This window comes from Scleropages formosus, chromosome 2, assembly GCF_900964775.1.
Source record: "Scleropages formosus chromosome 2, fSclFor1.1, whole genome shotgun sequence".
Taxonomy (NCBI): Eukaryota; Metazoa; Chordata; class Actinopteri; order Osteoglossiformes; family Osteoglossidae; genus Scleropages; species Scleropages formosus.
Window position 1 is genome coordinate 9736245 of NC_041807.1, and position 23688 is coordinate 9759932.

The following is a 23688-nucleotide window of genomic DNA, read 5'->3' on the forward strand; positions in this document are numbered from 1 at the left end:
AAAGAAGAAAAAAAGAAAAAAAGCGAAAGGATGGGACAATTTGAAGAAGAACATTGCTCACCATTTCACCTCAAGGCGATGCATTTTCCCTGGGTTTAACAGAGCAGTAACTGGCCTGAAAAAGGGGGTAAATGTTTACTGTTGTTATTATCATCATCATTATTGTTGTTGTTATCATTAATACATAATATATGTATGTATTGTGTTGCTACACATTTTGTAGATTGCGGGTGCGCCTTCTGATAATAATACAATTAATCACGTTAATAACGCATTAGAATTAGTTGCCAAATTTGTTCTTTACAAGTGATGAGGGAGGGACACGGCGCAACTGCTTTGTAATCCGGTGGAGGAAAATTTTCCAGCACACACGCTGGATACACTAGAAGGTCACGGTGTTACCCCCCCCCCCCCCACAACCCCCAAGGAGGGGGGGGCGGGAGTTATTTCCCACGTCAGATTTTCGTCTTTCTGCAGGACGTTTAAAGCGAGAATAAACAACACAAAGCACCGGACACCAACCCCTCCTAAACACCGATCGAGGTCAAAACAATATTTATTTCCTAACTGCACAAGTATGTTTCCTTAGAATGTTGACAATATCCGAGCAGCACAGGTGTGAGGACTGTGTTTAGTAATTTATTTTCCTATTTGGCAGAACCACTGCGAACCAGCCGTGTGGCGACCGCTACATTTGCTCTCTCTGCGTTGCCCATTATGTCTAGTCAGTTATATATTCATATCCTAATTACATTATTGGGCTGTCATGTGCTGTGTCCTCCACGGAGCTTTTACAACAAACTCAACAGTTCTGTCATTTTTATTAGGGAACCGCCTGACCTCCCCTTTCTTTCCATGTACATAACCACCAGAACCCCAGATCCAAGTCCCCAGTCAAAGTCCGGATAAGCGGGGGTCTCTGGGCAGCATCCTCTCGAGAAAGAGGCATTTTTTCGTACTCCTCTGGACCTTAAGGGGGCTTTTTAGCTTTTTTGGTCAGCTTGCAGTTTCTGGAAAACATCTGAATCATTTTATAACTAAAGCCAGCTGCCAGGGCTGTGTGTGTGTGTGTGTGTGTGTGTGTGTGTGAGCGCGAGAGCGAGCGTGCATGTGGGTTCCTCCGCGCCAGGCAGAAAGAGGAGAGAGCATCTGAGCTTCTCTTTCCAAAAAGGAAAGTGAGGGGAAAAAAAAAAAAAAAAAAAAAAAGGTTGGACGTCTTTTCCCCCCCCATCGTAACTTTTTTTTAGGAATGAACGCCGAGACGTGCCTTTCATACTGCGATATGACATCCATGGATTCGTATTATAGCCCGTCTGCAGCGCAGGGCAGGGAGCACCAGGCGATCCCCTTCAGGACATTCCAGGCGGCTGACACCAAATACAGCCCCACTTTCCTGACCAACAAAGGTCAGGCTTACGGGGAAAAGTCGAGGAGCCCCTTCCAGCAGGATTGCCAGTCACTGGATGCCGCTTCTGGCGAAGGCACCTTTAACAAATACCACCTCTTCATGCAGAGATCCTCGTGCAAAACCCCCCCCGAAGGAGGCAAAGCGCACCAGGAGAGCGGAGCCAACGGAGCGCTCGCCTCCTGCTACGGTGAGTCCCTCTTCCCAGCGCTGCCCCTGCGTCTTTTCCGTGCCCGTGTGTGTGAGTGTGTGCGTCCCGCAGCCACGGCGTCAAGCCTGGACACTTTAGGAACTGTCATGAGATGAATTGTGCGTGTATGAGCTGTACGTGGCTCTGGAGAAAAGCGTCTGGTAGATGAACAAAATGTTCAGTGTTACATGTAAACTCCAGCTAGTGGTGCGGGAATTGATGAAGATGACTGAAGGTGTGTCTTCCAAAGTGTGTCGATGGGAACAATTATGTGTCGCGCTTTATATATTAAATACGTGCTGCGGGTTATCGAGTGACTCCACTTTATTCAGGGCGGAGAAATCTGTGCATCTCAGTCCAAAGCTTTTTCAATGCGTTTGCGACAGGATGTCTCATTTGAGAAGGATGCTGACACATAAGGGTTAGTGAAAAAATAACTTTTCCGTGTCGAGCCTTGATCAGTTTAACTATAATTTCCGAACAAACTGCTTTAACGAAAGAAACAACGTTTGTATCATTATCAGTGTTATTTATAGCGGAATATAATCACATTAATCAATCCACCTGTCACTAAACAGTTATTGATACAATTAATGTGGTCATCTTAACAAATTACTACCAATATCACAATCAAAGCTTTCCTAATGACACAATTAGGACGAGGCGCAACTTCACTATCAGATTTTCCCTTTAACGACTGAATGAAATTATGTTTAATGCGATAATCTGCATTACAATCCTGAATACTGGAGCCAGATTGGACAATTGAATTAACACGTTTGCAGAGATTGTGGTAACAAACACGGTCATTTACTGTAGTGTTTGTCTGACGCGCTGACCGCTGAGGTGCAGGGCTGGTGAAGAAGGCCGGGGTTAAATGAACAAGTCATCGATCACGGCCGCGTGGAGCCGCGCAGCTACAGCGCGCGCCGATAACGGGGATGCGCCCGACACGCGTGTGCAGGCGGACAGGCGCGCGCACACTCAGACAGCTCTTTGCGCAACACGACAAAGTGCAGTAACAGCAAAACCAGATTAAAAATTCTGCAGCATCCGGCAACATCTGCTCCGACCTGACAACAGCATAGCAATAAGCCTGGTGCATTATTTTGAAAAACACAAAAAAAGGAACCTGAATTATTAGGGAATGTCTAACTTTGTACTCGTGCGATGAGCATTGGTTCACATGGTGGAAAGAAATAAGCTGCATTTAAGAGTCACACGTCTGCAGCTATCATGTTTCTTTCTCCTAATGTAATGCACACATTGTATTTTCTAGGACATGTGTGCGTCGCTTTGGAGAAAAGTGTCTGCTAAATAAATCAATGTAAAATTGTAATTAAAGGAGCTTCACCCATAGCAAGTCTATTACATTTGGGTTTTAATCAGATTTATGAAGGAAAGATTCGGGGCCATTCATAATGATTATCATTAAATATTTTTAAGCATTTTTCAAATTACCCTTTTTAATGTTATGAATTACAATACAAGCAGAATCAGAAAATATTCTGAAATGCACAATAAAGTCCCCACCGAAAGATTTATATTGGGTAAAGGGGATAATAGTATCATTTTAGCGTACGTGTTATGAGGTCTGTTAAGATTAACGCATTAGATTAAAAACAAAAACCGTGTAGGTTTGCCGCAAAAAAAAAAAAAAAAAAAAAAAACACATTACGATGGTGTAAAAACGGTTTTCATACTTTGCGCATGGAATAAGGAGCAGTATGAAATGGAATAAACACAAGATCTACTGAAATTTAATATTTCAATAGGTCGGAATGAAACGTTAACTCTTGTAGGACAGGCACTCAGATACTAGCGGACGTTTTTTCATTGCTGCATTAAAAAATACAACAGTATTAGTTGTTCATATGCCTACAAAAAGTGAGCGCAAACCAGCGCACGTTGTAAAAATGTCATTCAACTAAAAAAAACCTAAATCATCGAACCAGCGCTTTAAAAATATATTTTTGCCCCCTTAATAAAACGTAACCACAGCAACAATTTGCGACAACTGCGGACTCCCTTACGAGTTCTCTTTTCTATCCAGCAGGAGGGCTGGAAAATCAATTTCTCAAACTATAAATTCAACACAACTGCAAAGTCCGAAAGTTGTGAAAGATAAAGAGTCCGAGGTGTGAACATGCGAGAAACACACAGGGAACACACACACACACACACACACACACACACACACACACACACACACAGAGCGAAGCGCACGCGCGGCCGAGTGTTCGCAATTACACTCTCCTAGGATTAGAAAGTTTGCCCAAAATGAGGTGACAGTGATTTATCGTGATGGGAATTGTTACCAGTTATACTTTCCAGCCACAATGAACACAAGAAAAAGAAAAGGGAATATTATAGGCGATGTAAAGTATCTTCAGGCCTGTGTATGAAAAAATGTTCATACTTTTCTCGGGCTTCAGTTTAGTTTAGCATTGTACGTGTTATAACAGGGAGGTGAAACAATTAAGGAATGTTTGTTAATGACAACAACAAATATTAGAATGAGTCATGTAAACAACCCCTGGGAGGGGAGATGATCTGCTAGAAAAAGTTGTTGCGCTCTAACATTTCAAAGCTTCCCTAAAGCGTTCTGTAAATGTTTGCTTTCTTATTTAATGTCTTTTTAAATTGAAACAGAACAACACAAATACAGAGGTCCTGGTTGGTTCGACCCGAACCCAGCGACCCATTTCTCCTCGACTGCACCCAAAGTAGTAAAATAAATGCCACTTTCTCCACTGCTTACAAGAAATTAAGTTTCTTTGCTGGAAACAACCGAAAACGATGTCGAGCTAAACAAAACAAGCCACTGTTGCACTTTGGATCTTCAAACGCAGCCGTCGTTTTCAGCGTTATTATTAGAGCTACAGCTAAAAATAAAACATAACCGTTCTGCACCTAGTTGTTGTTGTTTTCCTTATTATGACTATTGAAAGACAGCAATTTATATAAAATGTACAAAAATTTTGATGTAGGCTTTTTCTTGTGGGATTTTTTTTTTCTGGGGGTGGGTGGGGGTGGGGGGGTCAATGACGGCTTCAATTAAATCTAAAACAATACGAACTTTAAACATGAGAAGGCAGATTTTTCTAAAAGTTTATGACAAACAATAATTTTAGACTTTACACAATAGCTATGCTTGATGCCACAATATTTATAAGCTGTTTATTAAATGCAAGAAAGGACTCACCTAAATGCAACGCCCCTGGATACCGTCTAAATGTAGAATAAAGTCTCCTAAATCTTTAAATTTGTCAGTATTTCATGTTGACACACACGATAGCATATCATTTTAGAATCATTTCTATATTAGATAAAATGAACATGTCTTATTTAAGCGGTTTAATATCTTTTCATCGCAAAAGGAAAAAAAATTAATCAACACTTTGGAGTTGATATCCCACTTGTACAAACTCCCACTTCTCATACAAATACAGGCCTACAGATTGACCCTGCTTGTAGATTTTTATTCATATTATTTAAAAAAAAGATTTTGACATTTGCCATTCACGTGTGGAGCAGACTTTGAAAAAGAAAATCGTCATCTGGCTCCATAACGTTTTTCATGCGTTTCCGTGTTGGGATACCCAAATGTTACCTCCAAAAAAAATTTCTTAAAATTTTTCAAAAAATATTTCTTCATCAGTAATATAATTCTGTGATGCAGGCGTAACACTAGAAAAAAATGAAAATGTAGTGTTATACTCAACTTTGGACGGCATGGAAACAAACCATCCTTTCTCCTTTATTAATGAACTGTTTCAAAGTGCGAATATCAATGTCTATGGATGCATGAGAATGGATAAACAGCCTTATGAATAATAACATCATCATGAGGCTGCAGCAACTCAGCGAAGCAACATGATAAACTTAACCACTCAATTCTGACAACATTATTGTGCCCTAAATTGCTTTACCTAAGGGGAAAATACTGGCAAAAAATGTCTTTGTACGTGACTCCAATTGCTTACTCGAAAACTGAGAGTGAATTAATACATTGTAACAACTCCTGTAAGGTAATAGCAATGATTTTACCAGGGTATTACTCATGATAATGAAGGACACTTCACAAAACTAGAAGCCTGTCGCAATCATACCATTAAATGTATACTGAAAATTACTTCGTGTGGCCGCAAAGAAAAAGGTGATAGGTGAACTAAAAATAAATCAAGACAAAATTAAGAAATAAATCGTACAAGATGAGAGGCAAGTTATTTGCAGAAATACCATGGTGGCTTGGAACCGCTTAAAATTGCACGACCGCAAATAAATAGAAGCGGCATGTGTCGGATTTCATTAAACTTTAATTACAGCATAAACCAATAAACCAATCAGTCTTCTCTCGTTATGCCACGTTCATAATTCGAGTGACGTCGCAATTGTATTCAGGTACAATTTAATGACGGCCTGTTATACAGATGTGATTTGTACGGATTCGGGTTTATTCAACAAATGTGAGGCCTTCTTGACATAAACGAAGAAATACATATAATTTTCATAATGAGAGAAACGCAAACTGCATGTGGATGAGGGGGAAATTAAGCGTTTGCACAGGACTGGAGGAAGGATGATCCACTTTTCATCGTCATCTCAGTTTAAAGTTTCCATTCGTCCCAAGTATGAGATAAATGGAATAATAATAATAATAATAATAATAATAATAAAATGATTCCTTTAGAACATTAAGACGTTAATGCAATTTTAATTAAGAAGTCCACCTTACTAGTTAATTAAATACTAAATAGCTAGGAATTTTAAGATAAACGGTTTATCAAACACAAATATACGCATTTATACAAGTAATAATGACATAGGCAACAAAGACAAGATAATTTATTTTCCTTAATAATCAATCTTTCCTTACAAAAAATGCTCAAAATGCAATTTATAAAACAAGTTCGTGTTACGATGGATGTTACGTATTCGAGTGAAAAATATATGAAAGGAATTTCAGCAATATGGATGCATAATGAATGTACAGTCATATATTTGACGCATTTTACTTTGACCCCGATTTTTTACATAAAACATGTAAAAACGGATTTCCACAAACAAGCCGCACGCATTCTGAGCCACTGAGCCTCATGAAGCTACTGCTGGGCGGCTCCTGATACCACTCAGATACCCCCCCAAATACCCCTCAGACACCCCCCAGATACCCCCCCCCCCCCGATACCCTTCCGATGCCCCCCGAGCATCTCGTTGTTTCTCACTTCCAGCGTCTTCTGCATATTACCTTATATGCAGAAGTGCATGCATTGATGTTTTAAAATCTATTTCGTTTTTAATTTTAATGTTCTGCACTGCATAAACATGTTTATTATATCTGTGACTGCAAACTTGTAAGAATTAGATGGTGAAGTAGCTATGGTCTATATATATTTATTATATAGACTGTATATTATATATATATGTGTGTGCTATACCGCAATCCAATGTACTCACGTGTTTTCTCGGTAATTCTACTTCGAAATAACATTTTGCGCGCAGCAGTGAAAGTATTATTACGGATGTGAATTTGACTAAAGGAGGACAGAAAATGCAGCTATTCGTCAACGGCGCCAGGTAGATTTCAGACAGAATCCCAGTGGACATTCAGGCTCATTTAAAGAAAAAAGCTGGTTAAACAAAGCTGGTTTAATTAAAAACTGTGATTTAACTAGAGAACCGACTGAACAAATAAGCCTACAAATTTTTGCCATTTTGTTAAAAAACAAACTTCCAGATGCGCCGCATCATTACATTCATCACGAGTTCCTTAAGACGTGAACGAAATGGAAATAAGCGGTGAAAAGACAGGCAGGAGAAATGATTTTATTATGGTTACTTTTATTTCACAAAGCCTTTAAAACCTGCAGAACCGCTTTGCTCGCACTTTTGAAGACAGTGAGTGAGTGAAGAACCGCCTAACACGGCAACACAGGGCGCGTAAGACAGTGAAGATGAAACATTTAATACACACGCATTGTAATCCTTAGAAAAATTAAAATCGTAACGGAGATGGTCATTTTAACAACTCCTTTTTCTCATGAATGCAGCACAGCATCTATCTATCTATCTATCTATCTATCTATCTATCTATCTATCTATCTCAGTTTAAAAAACTTATTAATTTTCGAGATGTACACTCACAACTAACAGCAGCTCACCTGAATACACTGTCAAGTGACTGCTCACCTTTTCCTAATTTGTGTCATGAAAGTGGACCTTCTTAAACCACTGATACCTCCATCTTATTCAAAATTCACACAACTCATCGAGGCTTCTTAAATTACAAAAACATAAGTCGTCACACTTACGTAAACGGTAATAGAAATTAGAATACCTATAATTTTGGCTTGGCAGTGAGTGTAATATTTAGGCTTGTTGTCTTGCAGGTAAAGGTTTCTTTTACCTGCAGTACTTTATCATGGTAATTGCCCTGAAATAATACACTAAGAATACCTCACTGCATAAATACGTAAACCATGGTACAATTGATTATGGAACATTGGAAGAATCAATCACAATAAAAAAGTTTTAGTTATCTGTGTATGGCCTTATTTAGTAACACATTTTAATAAAGTATCAGGAAATCAACTTCAGCGGAAAAACTGAAATAGTGAAATAACACAAGGTTGATCCTTTGAGGAAGAGAGCTTCTAACTTTTTAAATTCATTTTTTTTTTCTGAAATTAAAGTGAAGCTCAATAACTGCACTTGAAGTTGCTGCACTTCTAGGCTTCCTTAATAAGTGCATTTCACCCTATGGCGTGAGACATCCCAAATCCACTGTCTGTAAAAGGAGACATTTACATGTTCCTGTTCTCCAAAACGACTTACAATGTTAAGCTACGTACAATTATTTACCCAGCTGGGAAATTTTAATGGAACATTTTAAGGATAAGTACCTTCCTCAAAGGTGCTACAGGTGGATGTAGGATTTGAACCTGTAACCTATGGATTCAAAGGTAGCAACAATTTTAACCACCCTGTTATCAGCCATCCCACAAAGCTTAAAGTCTGACCAAAACCATTTAGGGGCCCATTTACTGACATTAACTGTAACAGGGCAAATCTTTCCTCGTAGAAGAACTGCTCCATGGTGGCTTAAATATGTTTCGCTGTAAACCAATGCATGTCAGGGGAATAACAAATTTGTACACATATTGCATCAGGCAAAACCGAGAGGCTCCGCAGTGCTTTCATGACAGCTGTGGTCTCTGTCGGGGTCCTTGTGCAGAAGTCGGCTGGTATGAAGTTCTGTTTGCTCAACCCCATCATACCTTGAAAATAAAATTTGTTTCTTTCCAGGGAAAGAAAATAGCAGCAGAGAGGGACTCTGACCTCTATTTCCAATCAGAAGAATTAGCGCAGTCCTGATAGCTGCCGCTCACTGGGCCGCCCGACATTATTTACACACTTTAGTGGTCAGACTTTTAAAGTAACCTTTGTAAGGCTGCCCCTATAAATGAAAGTTTGGATTAATTGAACTGGAAAGGGTAGCTCTCCCTTGTGGACCAATCTAGAGCAATCTGTCTCAAATTAGAAACACATTTCTACTATTTATTCAAAAGTCATAAAATATGGACGGTGCAACAGTCCGCTCCACGTTTTGTGCAATGTGTATAAATACCCTACGTTGATGCAGTGGGGTAGGTGTCAGAGTCACACTCTGCTTATAATAAATATTGGAAAGAGTCATTTTCTTGCAGCACATTTCCTTACTGGAGTTTCAACCCATTTCAACATCCACTCTGACTGTGTATAAATTACGTACTGGATGTCTTTAATAACATAATCATAGTGGTTTAGCAAATGCAAAGATAATGTAAATGCTTCTGTAACAGAGCAACCCATCCTCAATGGCTTGGGAATGATAGCACTCACTTGGTGTGGAGCAGCACAACCTGATGATACACATTTGGTAAAAATTCCATGACAAGTCCAAAAACAGAACACAAAACAGAACAAACAACTAGTGGGGTGGGGGGCAGGACCTTGTGAAAGCCCCTTTCAGCATGATACCTTGACAAATGAATTTACCCTTCAGGACCTGAGATAAACTGCTCTTTCATTTGTGTACCTCAGAGGTTCTCCAGTTATTTCTTTCCCAGTTTCTCGTCTGTGGGCTCTGATAAAAAATTCCAGCAGGACATTTTGAGTTATCATCTCAATCAACCTTCAGTGGGTATGCTTAAATTGTCGGAGTCATATAGTCTTTGCTTTATTCCCCAGCAGGCCTAAGTTCCCTTTGAAGATAATACTGGGCATTACTTCTGGGAGACTCTGGGGCTGTTTGTTTCTGCTGGTGTTGAGCTGAACCTGCCGATGACCTGTGCACTGCACCTCTGACGTCACTTTCCTTGAACCTGTATGACCCATGCCCTTAGAACTGAATAAAAATAGCAAAATAACTGTCGGTAAACTCTTAATGGCTCTGTTAATTGCTCTTTGAAAGATTAGAAAAGAAACTTCCCTATTGAAAATACATTTTAAACAAAGCATTTTTAAACCAATAAAAACCTATTTAAATGTTCGATTTACACGCAAGGTATAGCTTTGTCTATCGGGGATTGTTCGGCTTCGACGATCATTGTTTGGCTTTGACTTTTTCGGCAAGTAGGCAAAATAATCAGTTTCCTCTGTTGTATTGAAAAAAATCAAGGTACATTTACCCAGTGTTTTTCTCCAATGCACCTTACAATGTTAAAGTACCTAGAATTATTTAACCATTTATACAGCTCGGTTTTTTAATTACAGGAACAATTTAGGGTACATACCTTGCTCAAGGGTACTAGTGGACTCGGTGAGATTCAAACATGCGCCCTTCAGATGTTGAGCTCCAACCACTGCGCTACCAGCTTGCCCAGTGGACAGGAACAAAATTCAGTGACAGTGTGCACTGTAGTGTGAGGCACCTATAGGAAAAATAAAGTCTTCAAAGGGCGAGCCTCAACGGACCGGGGGGGTCAAAGTTTTCTAAGCCTTGGGCCTAACCGCAGCAATGGACGAAATCAAGCTGGTCGCGCTGACCGAGCGCTAAAGAGACGGCAAGAATGTGGCGGCTCTACGGGAGAGCTCTCCCATTAATAGGAGTCAGATGTACATCGGCCGCTCGCTGAGTTATTCCTCATACTTTCAAAGAGCAGCTTCACAACCGTAGGGAGTCCCAGAAACGACAAGAGGTGACTGGTTTGTGTAACCTCATTAAACAAATGCCCTGTACAAATAAACTACACGTCAGCAATACCGTGCGGAGCGCGGGGATGGATTTCCAGTGATTGAAGAGATTTCTTGTGCATATTTTTGGTGTGGGGATGGCAGCAATATGCGAGGCACTGGCAACAAACGTTGTTGCGCGCAGGGGTATTTACATAAATTTCTCCCTCAAAATGCAGGGGGAGCCGTTCCAGCCTTGACAAATGTGAAAATGAGGTGGCGTGCACCATGGTCAGGGGTAACCGATGACCTGGGTCAGAAAGCCGAGGAACACCAGTACCCCTCAGCCCCTGTCTCACTACGGACGAGTTTCACTCACAGACACCCACAGTGCGTCACAGTCCTTTCCCAGTGACAGGCTGGTGCCATTTGTCAGAGGAACTCCATAATCTTGTGTTGGGTGTTCAAGAACACAACATTTATAATGTGAAGGGAATCATAGATGAGTGCGTGAAAAAGAGTCCGAATGAGTGAGAGTACACAGGCAAGGCATTGTTGGGGTTTGTTGGAGAACATCTGGGCTGCAGAGCTCGCACCCAGCCCTAGGGGCCATATGTGACGCGGGTTTGTCTCTGGTCTCCTCGTGGGGACGGAGGGGACGCTGCTTCCCTCCGCCCGTGTGCCTGGCTGCTCTTCAGAAAAGCGCGGCCTGGATATTGTGTTGCAGTCAGGGGTCACGGAGCTGTGGCTGAACCAGGTACGGGGTCCGATCTTCCGGGTAGCTGAAAGCACCGAGTCCCAACCTGTTCGCTGATGACTAAAAATATAGATTTAACAGAGTCTGTTGGTTGTTCAGTGGAACTTCCTAAAGTTTTTTCTTTTTTTTAAGTACATTTATCTTCTATTAAGGACAAAAGCAGAGCTAAAATTTATTCTTTGCACTTCATTCATCTGATGGGAAAGTGGCGGAAAGAAAAAAACCCACGAAAAACCCACGTCTCCCTATAAATTGCAGAAATGTCTGCTTTTTTGTGCGTGCAGACATTGCAGTAAAATTATCATATTTGCTTTCCCATTCAGTTCCATCAAAATGCAGAACGTTGAGCTAGACAGCGAGTGTGGTGAAACTGTCAAAGTGCTCACATCCTCGTGAGAATTTTAAACAGAAGTGTTTACATACTTCGCCGAGCTGCAGAGATATTTTACCGAAACAATATATATTGCACAGATATGTGTGATAGATTCAGGGAGACGATGTTCACATGTTCTACATGTCGATGGCACACACATTTCGTACAAACAATGTGTGTGTGTTTGCGCGTGTTTGTGATTAGGAACACCAACAGCAGCTTCTCAATTTATGCATTGCACAATGCAAGACAAAGAAGCCAGAGTGTCATTATAAGAAATTAATGTTCCAATCCTCCAATCATCACGTTAATCTTCCCTTTGTTCCTTTGTCATTTACTCCAAACAATGCGTTTTTTCTTCCTCTTTTTCGTTTTTTTTTCCCATGATCCTTGCCAATTCTCCCCGAGGACCAGTGAGAGAGTGAGCTTTGGCCTCTGCTTCCTGCCATCTCTTTTCATGAGGAGACAACCCATGCACGCCGCCCCCCCCCCCAACCACCACCACCCCCGTTCCGAGTAAGACGGCCAAAAAGAATCAATTTGAAAACTGAAACACACCAGGCAGACGTTCCTTTCTTCCATGTCAAGGCTCCCTGTTTTAGTTTAATTGTTCTACAGCTTCTCTATACATGTTGCATCACTTTTTTCTTTAGCAGTTCTGGATAGGTAATCTACTTTCGGAGGCAGTTCCTCCACTGTGACTTGCTCCACTTACAATTTATTTTCCCACTTCGAATATAAGTTTACATTTATTCAATTGGCAGATGCTTTTCTCCAAAGTGATGAACGACTCTGAGCAAAGAGAAGTGCATTTCCCCAACTGGCAGAGCGATACAGATGCAGAAACGCGACTATCTATGTACAGTCCACTGTTTTTGCCAGCATACATCATACAAGCAGCTGCATACAGAACCGATAGGGAGTGCAAGTTTTTAGAATAGACAAAACAATGAACGTTCACACCTCCTGCTGGCCATTCATTTCAAAAGCTTTATGTGGCAGCGCGTTGCAACATATAAAACATAAACAATAAAGGTAGAAAAGAAATAAGAGCAGCGTGCTTTGATGAGAGATGCTTGACTTATATGTGGATGGTTAAGAAAAGATGTTTATTCATTTAACTGATGCTTTTCTTCATAGCAACATAGAATGTTGTATTTGTATGCATTTACATTTATTATTTAGTTGATGCTTTTCTCCAAAGCGACTGGCTAATTTTTACTATATCAGTTTCGGCTAAGTACCTTGATCAAGGGTACTACAGCTAGTGATGGGATCAAATCTGGGTTCTTTTAGTCAGAATTAACAGCTACATTCTGCCCAAATAGCAGACTTTGCTAGGTGACAAGGGCTTCAAGCAGGAGACCCACAGCTGTCAAGAGGGCTCATCAGGGATGCGTGAGAGAGAAAACAAGGGGACCAGGCCACTGGGCCTCAGGGCTCGATAGCCGCAGTGGTGGGCAGATGAGCCGGTCACAGCCACACGCAGTATTTTAATCAGCTGCAGGCTGGGTGCGGTTGGGTCAACGGATGGTGGGCAGGGGGAAGGGGACTTGCATTCCAAATCTCAACCTCCACCCCACAAAAAGACCACTAAAGAAACTGTGAGCCTGGATTGGTGTGTTTGTGTGTGTGTGTGGGAAGTTCAGTAAATTACTCTAGTACACGTTGTAAAAACAAAGCAAACAAACTAATCTTTTGTGCATAGGCAGACTTTGTTGGGGCTTCTACAGAAGCCACAGTGCTGACTGAACTTGGATTACGGCGTCTTCTTGGTCGTAATCTGACGATCAAGTGAACATCCATCACCAAGAACATATTATCAAACCAGCCCCTTTCACCCAGAGTGCGCTCAGAGAAGGTCAGAGCCACCCAGGTCTTTGCAGACAAAAGTTATGACACTTTCATTCCTGCTGAGCTCTGACTCAGCCTTCGTTGGGATGTTGATGGAATGTCCTGCACAATTCTAGTCAAATTACACAGAGCAGTTAGGGGCTAAACAGAATGCCAAGTGCTAATAACAGTATGCTCCATTTGTGAAATGACAGCAGCATAAATTTATGTTTTATTGAGGCTGCATTTATTGTTTAGACATGTATAATTTTAAAGAGAAAAATAAAAATAATTACAGACGTCTTTACATATGGTTTCTCCATCAGAATGGCTATTTACATTAAATGACTGAAAAGTGATAGTGAGTATTGCTATTAACCATGATTTAGCTGAAAACCTTTTACAAAGGCAATATCCAGTGTTAGTTTTGTATATTAAGTTACTTACAACAATTTACGCATTTATACAGCTGGAGCAATTCAGGGGAAGTACCTTGCCCAAAGGAGCTACAGCAGGAGGTGGGATTTGAACCCAGGTCCTTTGATTGTAAAGTAATAGCTGTAACTACTGCTCATGGAGTGAGATAATGAATTCTGGACATGATTTCAGTATCAAGCACCGTAATAAAGACAGCTTTATCGTATACTGTATTGTGCTGTGTCCCATGACTTAGTGTATTTGATTTGTTGCCTGATGGAAGAGTAGAGGACAGTCTACCGCGTCACCAGTGTCTGCCGTCCAGCTGGACGCACACAGTGTCCACTGGGCTCTGCAGGCTCAGGATTTCGTGTGGCCCGGGTCCTTCCCTTTCAGACATTCTTTATGAAATACAGTTACAACAATTGCCTTTGTTGTAATTTTCCATTGCCATTTCAAACTTTCAGTAAGGGCAGAATCTAAACAAAAACCAGGCACCCAAAGAACAAAGGCAGAGTCTGGCAGGTTGTTGAGGGAAGGTCACAAAGACCCCAGATCATTTTACGGGGTTCCCTTGCTTTCTGAACCAGCAGTCTGCATCAAGCTCAGTTTCCCTGCCGGAGTAAGACGCGGTCAGTTCAGTGGTCTGAATCCAGCTGGTTCTGATTCAAGGTGACACTGAAACTCAAAGACAGATAGGGCAAGGTTCGGAATCAGTCTGACAGGCCAACATAGGGTCACTTCCCACAGAAGTGCATTGACGTGCTCGTGCTTCTTATTGTACATTCCACTGTTCTTCGCCGCAGTCCCTGTTGCCACCCTGGAGATGCAGGACTTCACCCAAGTTTGCAGAAGGACTTAAACTTCCACCACTAAACAAACAAATACTGCATGCAGGCAGTTTAAAAACAAAATTACAAAATATTGTAGTGGGGATCTTTCAGTGGAGATCAAAGGTTACAGGAGGGTTTATTTGCACAGTCACATCAGTGAGATTTACTTTTGAGTTCTCCTATTTAGAAGGTATGGTCACATGGCTGCTGAAGATGCTTCTGCTGGGCATCCGATGGAAACTGCAATGTGTCTCCTGAATAAGATCTGGCCTGTAGTGGATGCGAGAGCAGTCTGCTCACAGCATAGTGCTCCTCATGGAGGAATAAACAGTCATTATTAGACTATGTAATATAAGTGAAAATGCCTCCCGCTACTGTTGCAGCCATCTTACATGATGACATTGAAATGCACCCTATTACAACATGTGTAGCGAACTCAGTTTAAAGAAGGTAAAAAAGGATAAAGTGGAACTCTGTAAAGGTTTTGCAAGAAATTTCATCCAATGGACCTTTTGTTTCTCCTGTTATGTAACTTTTGCAGATACAATGCTTTAGAAGATAGTTTTAATAGTTTAAAATGTTTCTATTTAAATATTGTTTTAATTAGCTCAGGTCAAAAAATGTTTGTAGGGTGATTTTTCCGGTGTTCTTGCACTGTAATATCATATTGCTGTGTGTTTTTGCATAATGGAGAAATATCATTTGCAGTACAATCCCATCTTCAGTCTTAGTCATCCATGTGGACAGTATTACTGTATTCCTTTTTAGGGATTTTGCGGCTGTGCTGGGACCCTCTGTAATGGGGCAAACGCCGTGATTGTGTAACTGGTGGCCACATCTGCCTCTGGGTAGACGATTCGCTTTGGTCTTCAAGCAGTTGTTCGCGGAGCTACATACAGGAAAGTTCACACCTCAGCTGTCACACTCGGAATCAGCCATGAAAGGAGCATCCATCGATCTCCTCCATTTCTACCCACAGTCACACCACCAGCCCCCCTTTGCCGGCCTGCCAATCTCCACTCTCGAGACACTCTCTGTGTGTGAATGTCTGTCTCTGGCTGTGTGTGTCCGAGCCTTTCCTGTCCCAGCCCCCCGAGCTGTGTTTTCTGTGCGACTACTCATCGCTGGCCGGGAAGCCCCAAGCATTGGCCGACCTTCTGAAGACTACAAGACACTTACAACGAGATCCAAATTTTAAGAACAGAAAACAATCCAATTAAGGATATAAATAAATACTTGGTAAAGCAAACTCACTCTCAAAATTTCACAGCAAAAGTAGCATAACATTGCCTTTGTTCTATGCTTCCAGTCAAATCAGTGGTTTAATATGGTGTTTGAGATATGTAAATAATCCATTATGTAACTTAAATAGCCCGCCTCTTTTTCTTCTTTGAGAATATTTGGCCATTAATCCTTCGTGGGCTCTCCTGGGTGCCTAATTCATACTGTTCCTTTTATTTGCTTCTCCTTGACCTTCCCCGTGACATTCGTGGAAACACAGAGGGAGCTCCCTGTTGCTTTATGGCCAGTTAAATTACACTTTGATGTTTTCCCCTGATTTCAACAGCAAACCTAATGGTTGCCCCCAGTAAACATCTGACCCTTAGCAACTCAATGGGTCTGGAGCTGGAGTTGTATAAATTTCACTGTCCTACTCTGAACAGCACTGTGAAGAAAAGAAGGGTCTTACTCTGCCAAAGAATGCATAATTCATAAAATGTTGGGAAAAATGGCACTGGAAAAGGTATGCATATGAGAAATTAGCACTTCATCTAAATTCTCAATTGACATTACCATATTGACTACAACATACTCTTCTAGCAAACAGATTTCATTGGGAGCTCTATACTGAAGCCATATATTTACCTTTCATTTCCAAAATTGTTTAGAAACATGAACAATTAAACCACTGAGGATGTTGCAACTGTTATGTATGTAACACGTTTGATTATAATGTTATGTCCTCAGTTTAGATAAAATGCTGGGATTAAATTAATGTTTAAATTACGTAGTCGTAGTAAGATCAGAATCACTTTTCCATACACTGTGCTCTTTTAATTCACAAACTGTAAAGCAAAAATTGTAAGTAGTGCTAAATTAACAAACAGCCTAGGATATATGTCATCAGGAGAAAATCTAGACAGCTGAACTTCTTAACAAGCTTTGCTGTTAAATTTTGGGAAAACGTGAGAGTAAGTTAAAGTGCCAGTTGGTTGCTAGTTTAACTTCAGCCCTTCTTCACCTGCTCATGGATTTAAGCCCATTGCTGAAGGTATGATCCTGACCCCTCCAGCACTTCAGGGAAAGATGGTGTCTAGTCTGATCAAATTCTGATATATCAAATACTGGGAATTTCACTTTTGTGTTCAGATCAGCAGCAGTTGTATCATTACAGATCACTGAGAACTCTTAAGGTGTACAATGAGGGAAGGAGAGAAAATTGGTTCCAGGTCCTCTCTTCCTCTGCAAGCATGGTGATTGGAAATGATGTTACGGAATCTTGGCTCTTGGCTGAAAAAATGTGCTATGGTTCTGTTTCAAAACACCACCGTAGAGCACATCAATCGGAATGAGAAACACACAGATACTGCAAGAATTTTGTTACTATAGGCACTGAGGAGTTTTCCACATGTCTCCTGAAGCAGGAATCCCCAGTCAAAGGGAGGAAAGAAAAAAGAACAGGGACAGCACAACATCCAGGCCAGAGGGGTGATAGATAAAGGTCTAAACTAAACAGAAATTCTTCAGATGATTGAGATTAAAAAGAGGATCTGAGATTGAAGTCTTCCAGATACAGGATACTGTAAGAGGATATATAGCAGCAAAAGAGGTAGAGCTGGTGTTGCTGGTGACACTATTTGCATTTTTTATGAACTTGCACTAAGGCAACAATTGGCTCAGGCAAGGCAGGTAAAAAGGTATGACATTAATACTGACTTCAAAGGAAAAGAATTTCGTAATAGTCACAGGTGTCTGATTTGACACTGAAAGTGTTTAAGTGCTCTTGAAAGAACAATGAAGGTTCTCTCTTGGACCTTCTCTTTAGTTTGCCGTAATCCAGCCACTGTGTGTTGAATCTGAAGCATGTATTCATGTTGAATTATTTAGTGAATAATCCCCCTCTTCAGCAAGCTGTCACACCCACCACAAGCACCTCTCAGAGGTGAGTTCAGCACACCTGAACAGCATTTGGACATAACAATAAATAGGAGGGATCCACAAAGGGAAGCTGCGGAATCTCATCAGAGTTTAAAGCCTGATAAAGGACTGTCTTTTGACTATGGCCTTGTCTCAGTGTATCCCTGCCCGGCTTCGACCCAGTTCCGTCTACGAAAACGTTTTATCGGACCTAGTGCTTCCTGCCCTGGTGTTGACCCTGCCTGTCCAACGATCGTGAATTTCATCTGATCCTGAAGACTTCAGTCCCAGTTTCGACCCAGCACGTCCCTGACCACCATCCTGGCCATGCCTGCTACGACCTCGCCGGTACCGACCTCATCTCTGTCCCACGACTTCGATCCTGCTCTGCTCTTGTCCAATAAAAACTAAGCAATTGGATCCTTCCCCACTCTGCCTTGGTGATTAATGACACAAGCACACGTCTGTCGGGTACACCTCACAGTCTGGCCACGTTGCACAAACCAATGAGATGATTGTCACAACACCGCTCCTTTGCAAGAAACGACCCACAAAAGAGGAATAAACAAAAGTCTTTGATCAGACTGGGTCCCACATCTTCAACTGCCCAGTGGGGCCCGCCTTGCAGAGGCAACCAGGCACAAGGCATCTGGAGGAACCACTCCAAAATATTTATGTTTGGGCGTATGTGCTCACTCGCTCATGCTTAACAGGATATGTCAGGACCGGGGAAGAGGCAATGTGGGAGCCATTATACCCCCAGCTTTGACTTGGTCTCCGTCAGGGCCAAGCGTGCAGTGTCCAGAGAAGGCAAACAGAGAGACGGACAGAGCCCGCCTCGGAGCAAGGCCCAGAATCAGACCCTCAGGCTTATGCAATTATAAGGCTGTTTGTTTATAGAACAGGACTCTGCTTTCCTCCATCTTCCATTTTTTCAAATCAAAACTTATTATATCTCTAACAGTGAAATGCCTGTGACAGGGTAGAAGGAGTTGAAACTGGAGGTGACAAAGAAATACTGTTTGTGTCTCAAGAGAGCGTGAGAGCACAGAGTCAAATTGAGTATTTGAAGAAAGGTTGGTTTTACTCTGGTCTTGCAGAGGCATCCAGAGTCTACCTAACTTGCACTTTGGTGGATGTATCAGGGTGTGGTGAGACCTACTGTTGGCATGGATTCCAGCTCCTGGCTGAATCATCCCTGGAGTGATCAGATCACCGGATGGACTAAGGGCCCACTTCACCTCACCTCGCAAGCATATCATGCTTCTGGCTGCAGATGCAGAACGTGACATGTTTTGCCATACCAGTCCTTCAGGATTTGGATTTCATACTGCAAGAGTCTGTGAGAATATGACATCATGTAAGCCATGCCAGACCCTGCCGTCATCTCAAAAGCACTTCACAACACAGAGAACCTGTTGACACAAAATACCCCTGTTCTAGCATCCTCCTATGGACATGCAGCTCTTAGCTAACAGGAATGCAGTACAATTTCAGTTAAAGAAAGCAATGTTTTTCTATAACAATTCCAGCAAATTTATGTTCAAAGTGCTAAAAATGACCTCTCATGCCCTTGTTCCTGGGGTTTTTTGCTACTCAGCCGGTGTACAAAAGGTTACCCACTCAACCACAGGCAAGCCCTTGGATGTTGGCGGTCTCCAGATGTAGGGTGGCAGATGACATGACGGAGAACCCTAAGGGTTCTGGGAAAGCCTGTCATTTTCTGTCAGTGGGCAATTGGCAGCTGTTTCACACCAGAGCAGGGTTTGTGGACTAAATATGGATTGTAAGGACATCCTCCTCCAGGCTTAGACAGGGTCTGCTTCTGATCATCTCCTCAGGTGAAGAGCTTTCACATGATGCAGCCACGAGCCTCTGCAAAGTAGGTTCTGTTTCAAGAAATCATATATACACAAAAATGTTTATTTTAGCGCCTGACAAACAAAAAGCGTGATTCTTAAGCAGACAATCCTGTGACTATTTCCAACTGAAATGATTTAAGATTGCCTGCATAATTCTGTTAATACAATCTAATCATGAGGTTGGCAAGTATGACATTTGCTCTGGTTATGTTTTTTGAGAACTCTACATTTTCAGAAGGGTTCATTTATTGCTGCACAACAGAGCAGCTCTATTTAATTGTTCACAAAAGTGGGTCTGAGAAGAAGAACAATACAAAATTTGGATAAGCAGTCAGGTAGACAGAGCATTCTGCACTGATGTTCTTTTGGCACTTCAGATTTGAAGACATACTTCTCTATCTAGAGCAATACTGGCAACGAAGACCTTTTCTTTTCACCAAGTTGGGTTTTCTTCAGAGTGAAACATGTTGAGGAGAACAGCTTTAATAAAGGTACACAGGTGGAGAAAGAGAAATTAGGCTATAATTTACAGCATAAATGAGGTTGGGAAGTGTTCAAACCTATATGGGGTGGAACATTTACACTGTAAGTAGTTTATAGTAATGTTCATTACCATGGTCATTCTCCTGCTAAAGTACACAAGTTCTTTGCTGTAGTTCTGCCTTCCCTCTTAAGAGACCTTTGACTGATCTCCATGCTGGCAGTACAAATACACAGATCCCCTTTTCAGTGTTGCGCTACTTCCTATTTTTATTCCACTGGTGTGTAACAATTTCCTTCACATTCAAGAAGGAATAACACAATATGATAATACCTCCTCATTATCAAATATAAGGTCAATGAAAACAACTGAAAAAACAAGAAGTATATGTGAGGTGCAGTTTCTCCTCATTTATGTTCTCCTCACCATTTTCTGTAATACGTCATCTGTGTAAACATTTTGATTTGCCAAGTACAGGTTGCTCTGTGAGGTTTTCCACACAGTCAGTTTAGGGTGATCCTTCCATCAGCCATGTACTCTCTCATCTTTCTGTCTCCAGCCAAAGGCAGCTCTAGTCTGGCAGATTCTGAGTTGGCCCCGAATGCTGACCCTGCCGGGATGGACAGCAGCTACCTCACCGTGAAGGAGCCAGGGGCCAAGAGCCCCCAGGAGAGGTCAGGACCCGAACTGGCTGGATCCCTGGACAAGGGTGAGAGTGAGAGCAACAAGGGCAAGAAAAGGCGTAACCGCACCACCTTCACCAGCTACCAGTTGGAGGAGCTTGAGAAGGTCTTTCAGAAGACACACTACCCAGATGTGTATGCTCGCGAACAGCTGGCTCTGCGCACAGACCTGACTGAGGCTCGCGTGCAGGTAGGTGGCCGCACTGACATCCTGCTGGCTAGTGACCAAGACTGCTCCAATGGAAAAACTCAGCCACGCTTGGTTTGAAATAATTATCAGAACCTAAGACCCCAGTTTTTGCTCTTCATCAAGGGAATGTGATTCTTGGTCCGCCAGGTACCTGTACATGCTATGATTTATTCTCTTAACTGATGCTTCTCTACCAAAGCAACTAACAATGTTAGGTTTGTACACTAAGCTAAGATGGGAAGTTCTTGCAACAATGCCAGCATATATGAGAGCTTTCAAAGACCTGTATGCTCATTTATGCGTTTTATATGATGAGGTGAGAGTTCTAGTGTGTTTACATATTACTGTTGGGTCTCTAAATTTATGAAGCAAACAGTCATCCAGTGAATCTCACTGTATTTAATTTTCCACCTGTGGCTGTGTGAGAGACACAAAGGTGCTGACAGAAACATCACCAAACATAAGTGTGGGAGGAGATGAACAGGGATGCAGCCAGGTTACCCACATGGAAAAATCAGGGTTTCTCACTGGCAATGTGTGAAACCTGCAGTAAGATGGAGAGAGCTCATCTACAGCTCAAACTCTTGCCCAATCTAGAACTACTAGGAAGGAGGACTGAGGGGCCAGAAGCAAAAGACCACCAGCTTTTCTCTGACTCTGGCAGCAGAATCCAGCCCCCCAACCTCCCCACACTCCCAGTTCTTCCAAGAGATCCTTGGCTTTGCATGGTGTGTCCTTTATCGTAGTTCTTTCTGACATGCAATGAGTACAGGGGCTTGGGAGTGCAAGCCGAACTGTACAGCATTCTGAGTCTCCTCAAACTGGCAGATGCATCCCAGTGCTCATGTCAAAATACAGATGTACAGCCAGCAAGCCTATATATCAAGGCAGGCCTTGGCCGTTCATGAGATGCTGTGGGAGGGAGTGTCAATTTACTCTGAAGGACCATAAACAGGCCAATGGACTGGATAGATCAGATACGTCCCAAGATTTGCTGGCAAGATCGGAATAAACATAACAGTGAAACACAGGAAGTCCCCTATGGTACGCGGTTATAACTCAGCCTGCAGCTCTGGAGCTCAGGTTGGAATTGCGGATTTATTTAACCTTGTTTCTTCACTACCTAAATGCTCCCAGAGGCTTTCTTAAAAGACATTGGATCAGCGATATTCCCAATGTGGCACCAAAGAGTTATTTTAGTCTAGTTCTGTCCTGGCTGCTCAGTTCCTTTTTACAGGACTCATATAACATTATTTTACTCTCCTTTACTGAAGGAAAATCAATATAAATGGAATTTATGGGCTGAAAAGGTAAAGCAATAGGATTAAGATGGCATTATTGCATTGAAATAGGCTCAAATAAACTATGACCATATTCAGCCAAAGTTCAGTTACACATACCTAAAATTAAATTTGAACTATAGTAATCCCAAGAAATATACATATACACAGTAAACTGTATACATAATTTGGCTTTTTGTAACACCTGAGGGTAATATACAGAAAAAGCTGTATTGTGTACAGATGCGAATATCCTTCCTTCATTGTCAGATTATAACTCCGAAAGGTACGATGTGAAATATCACTGTAGGCAAACAGGGTCAATGCACTGCTAAATAACCTAAAAAAATTTTCTTTTTGAACAGGATTATAGACAATATTATATATACAACACCATAATCCATTGGTTAAATCTTCTGGAATTTAGAAATCCACCACCACTACAAGCCGACAAAAACAGAAGACGTTTTTCCACTTATTTTTCTTCCAAATTCCTACTCCTTTTTTTGGAAATTGCCAGGGAATGCAATTAAGTCACACATCTCCAGAGCTGTCTTGTTATGGCAAACTTCAGAATAACGTGATTCGTAAGAATAAACTGCAAAGCTTGTTTTCCTGTGGAAAACAGGTATTTTACTGTATGCTATGAAGAAAACCATTCACTCACCCTTGACTACATCTCTGTGCGGACTTGAAATTCAAAGTGGCACTTTAAAGTGATTTTTATTCCTATGTCTAATTATTTTGATTAGAGGGATTAAAAAAACTCAGAAACATAATCTAGGAGGATCATTGACAGGAAGTTTTGAGAAACCCTTAACCTCTGGCCTTTGGGCTGTGTCTGGAGCACGTAGAGCTCACCGCAGAGCTCTCGGAATCTGTCTCCAAGCGGTGGACACAGAGCAGACGAGCCACGACCCAGCCAGTCGACATTAAAAGCAAGGTCAGCCCTCACCGTTGTGCCAGGACTTCATTCACATCACTTGTTTATTCACTAGTACTGATTAAAAATACTATATTTGTAGGAATTACATTCTGTCAAATTTTAGATTTCGAAAAAATATATACTGAACTACTAACTGCAGCCAAG

The 23688-nt window shown here is 41.6% G+C and overlaps 1 protein-coding gene across 1 annotated transcript in view; it reads left to right on the plus strand.

Annotated features, from left to right (window-relative positions):
* Positions 1 to 1098: 1098 nt before the first annotated feature.
* Positions 1099 to 23688, plus strand: part of alx4b (ALX homeobox 4b) — a 31004-nt gene continuing 8414 nt past the window's right edge. Inside the window, exons 1-2 of the mRNA XM_018762661.2 lie at positions 1099 to 1595; positions 21005 to 21318. Of these exons, the coding sequence (XP_018618177.1) occupies positions 1250 to 1595; positions 21005 to 21318 (660 nt within the window). The 5' untranslated portion in view covers positions 1099 to 1249. The remainder of the gene's footprint in view (positions 1596 to 21004; positions 21319 to 23688) is intronic.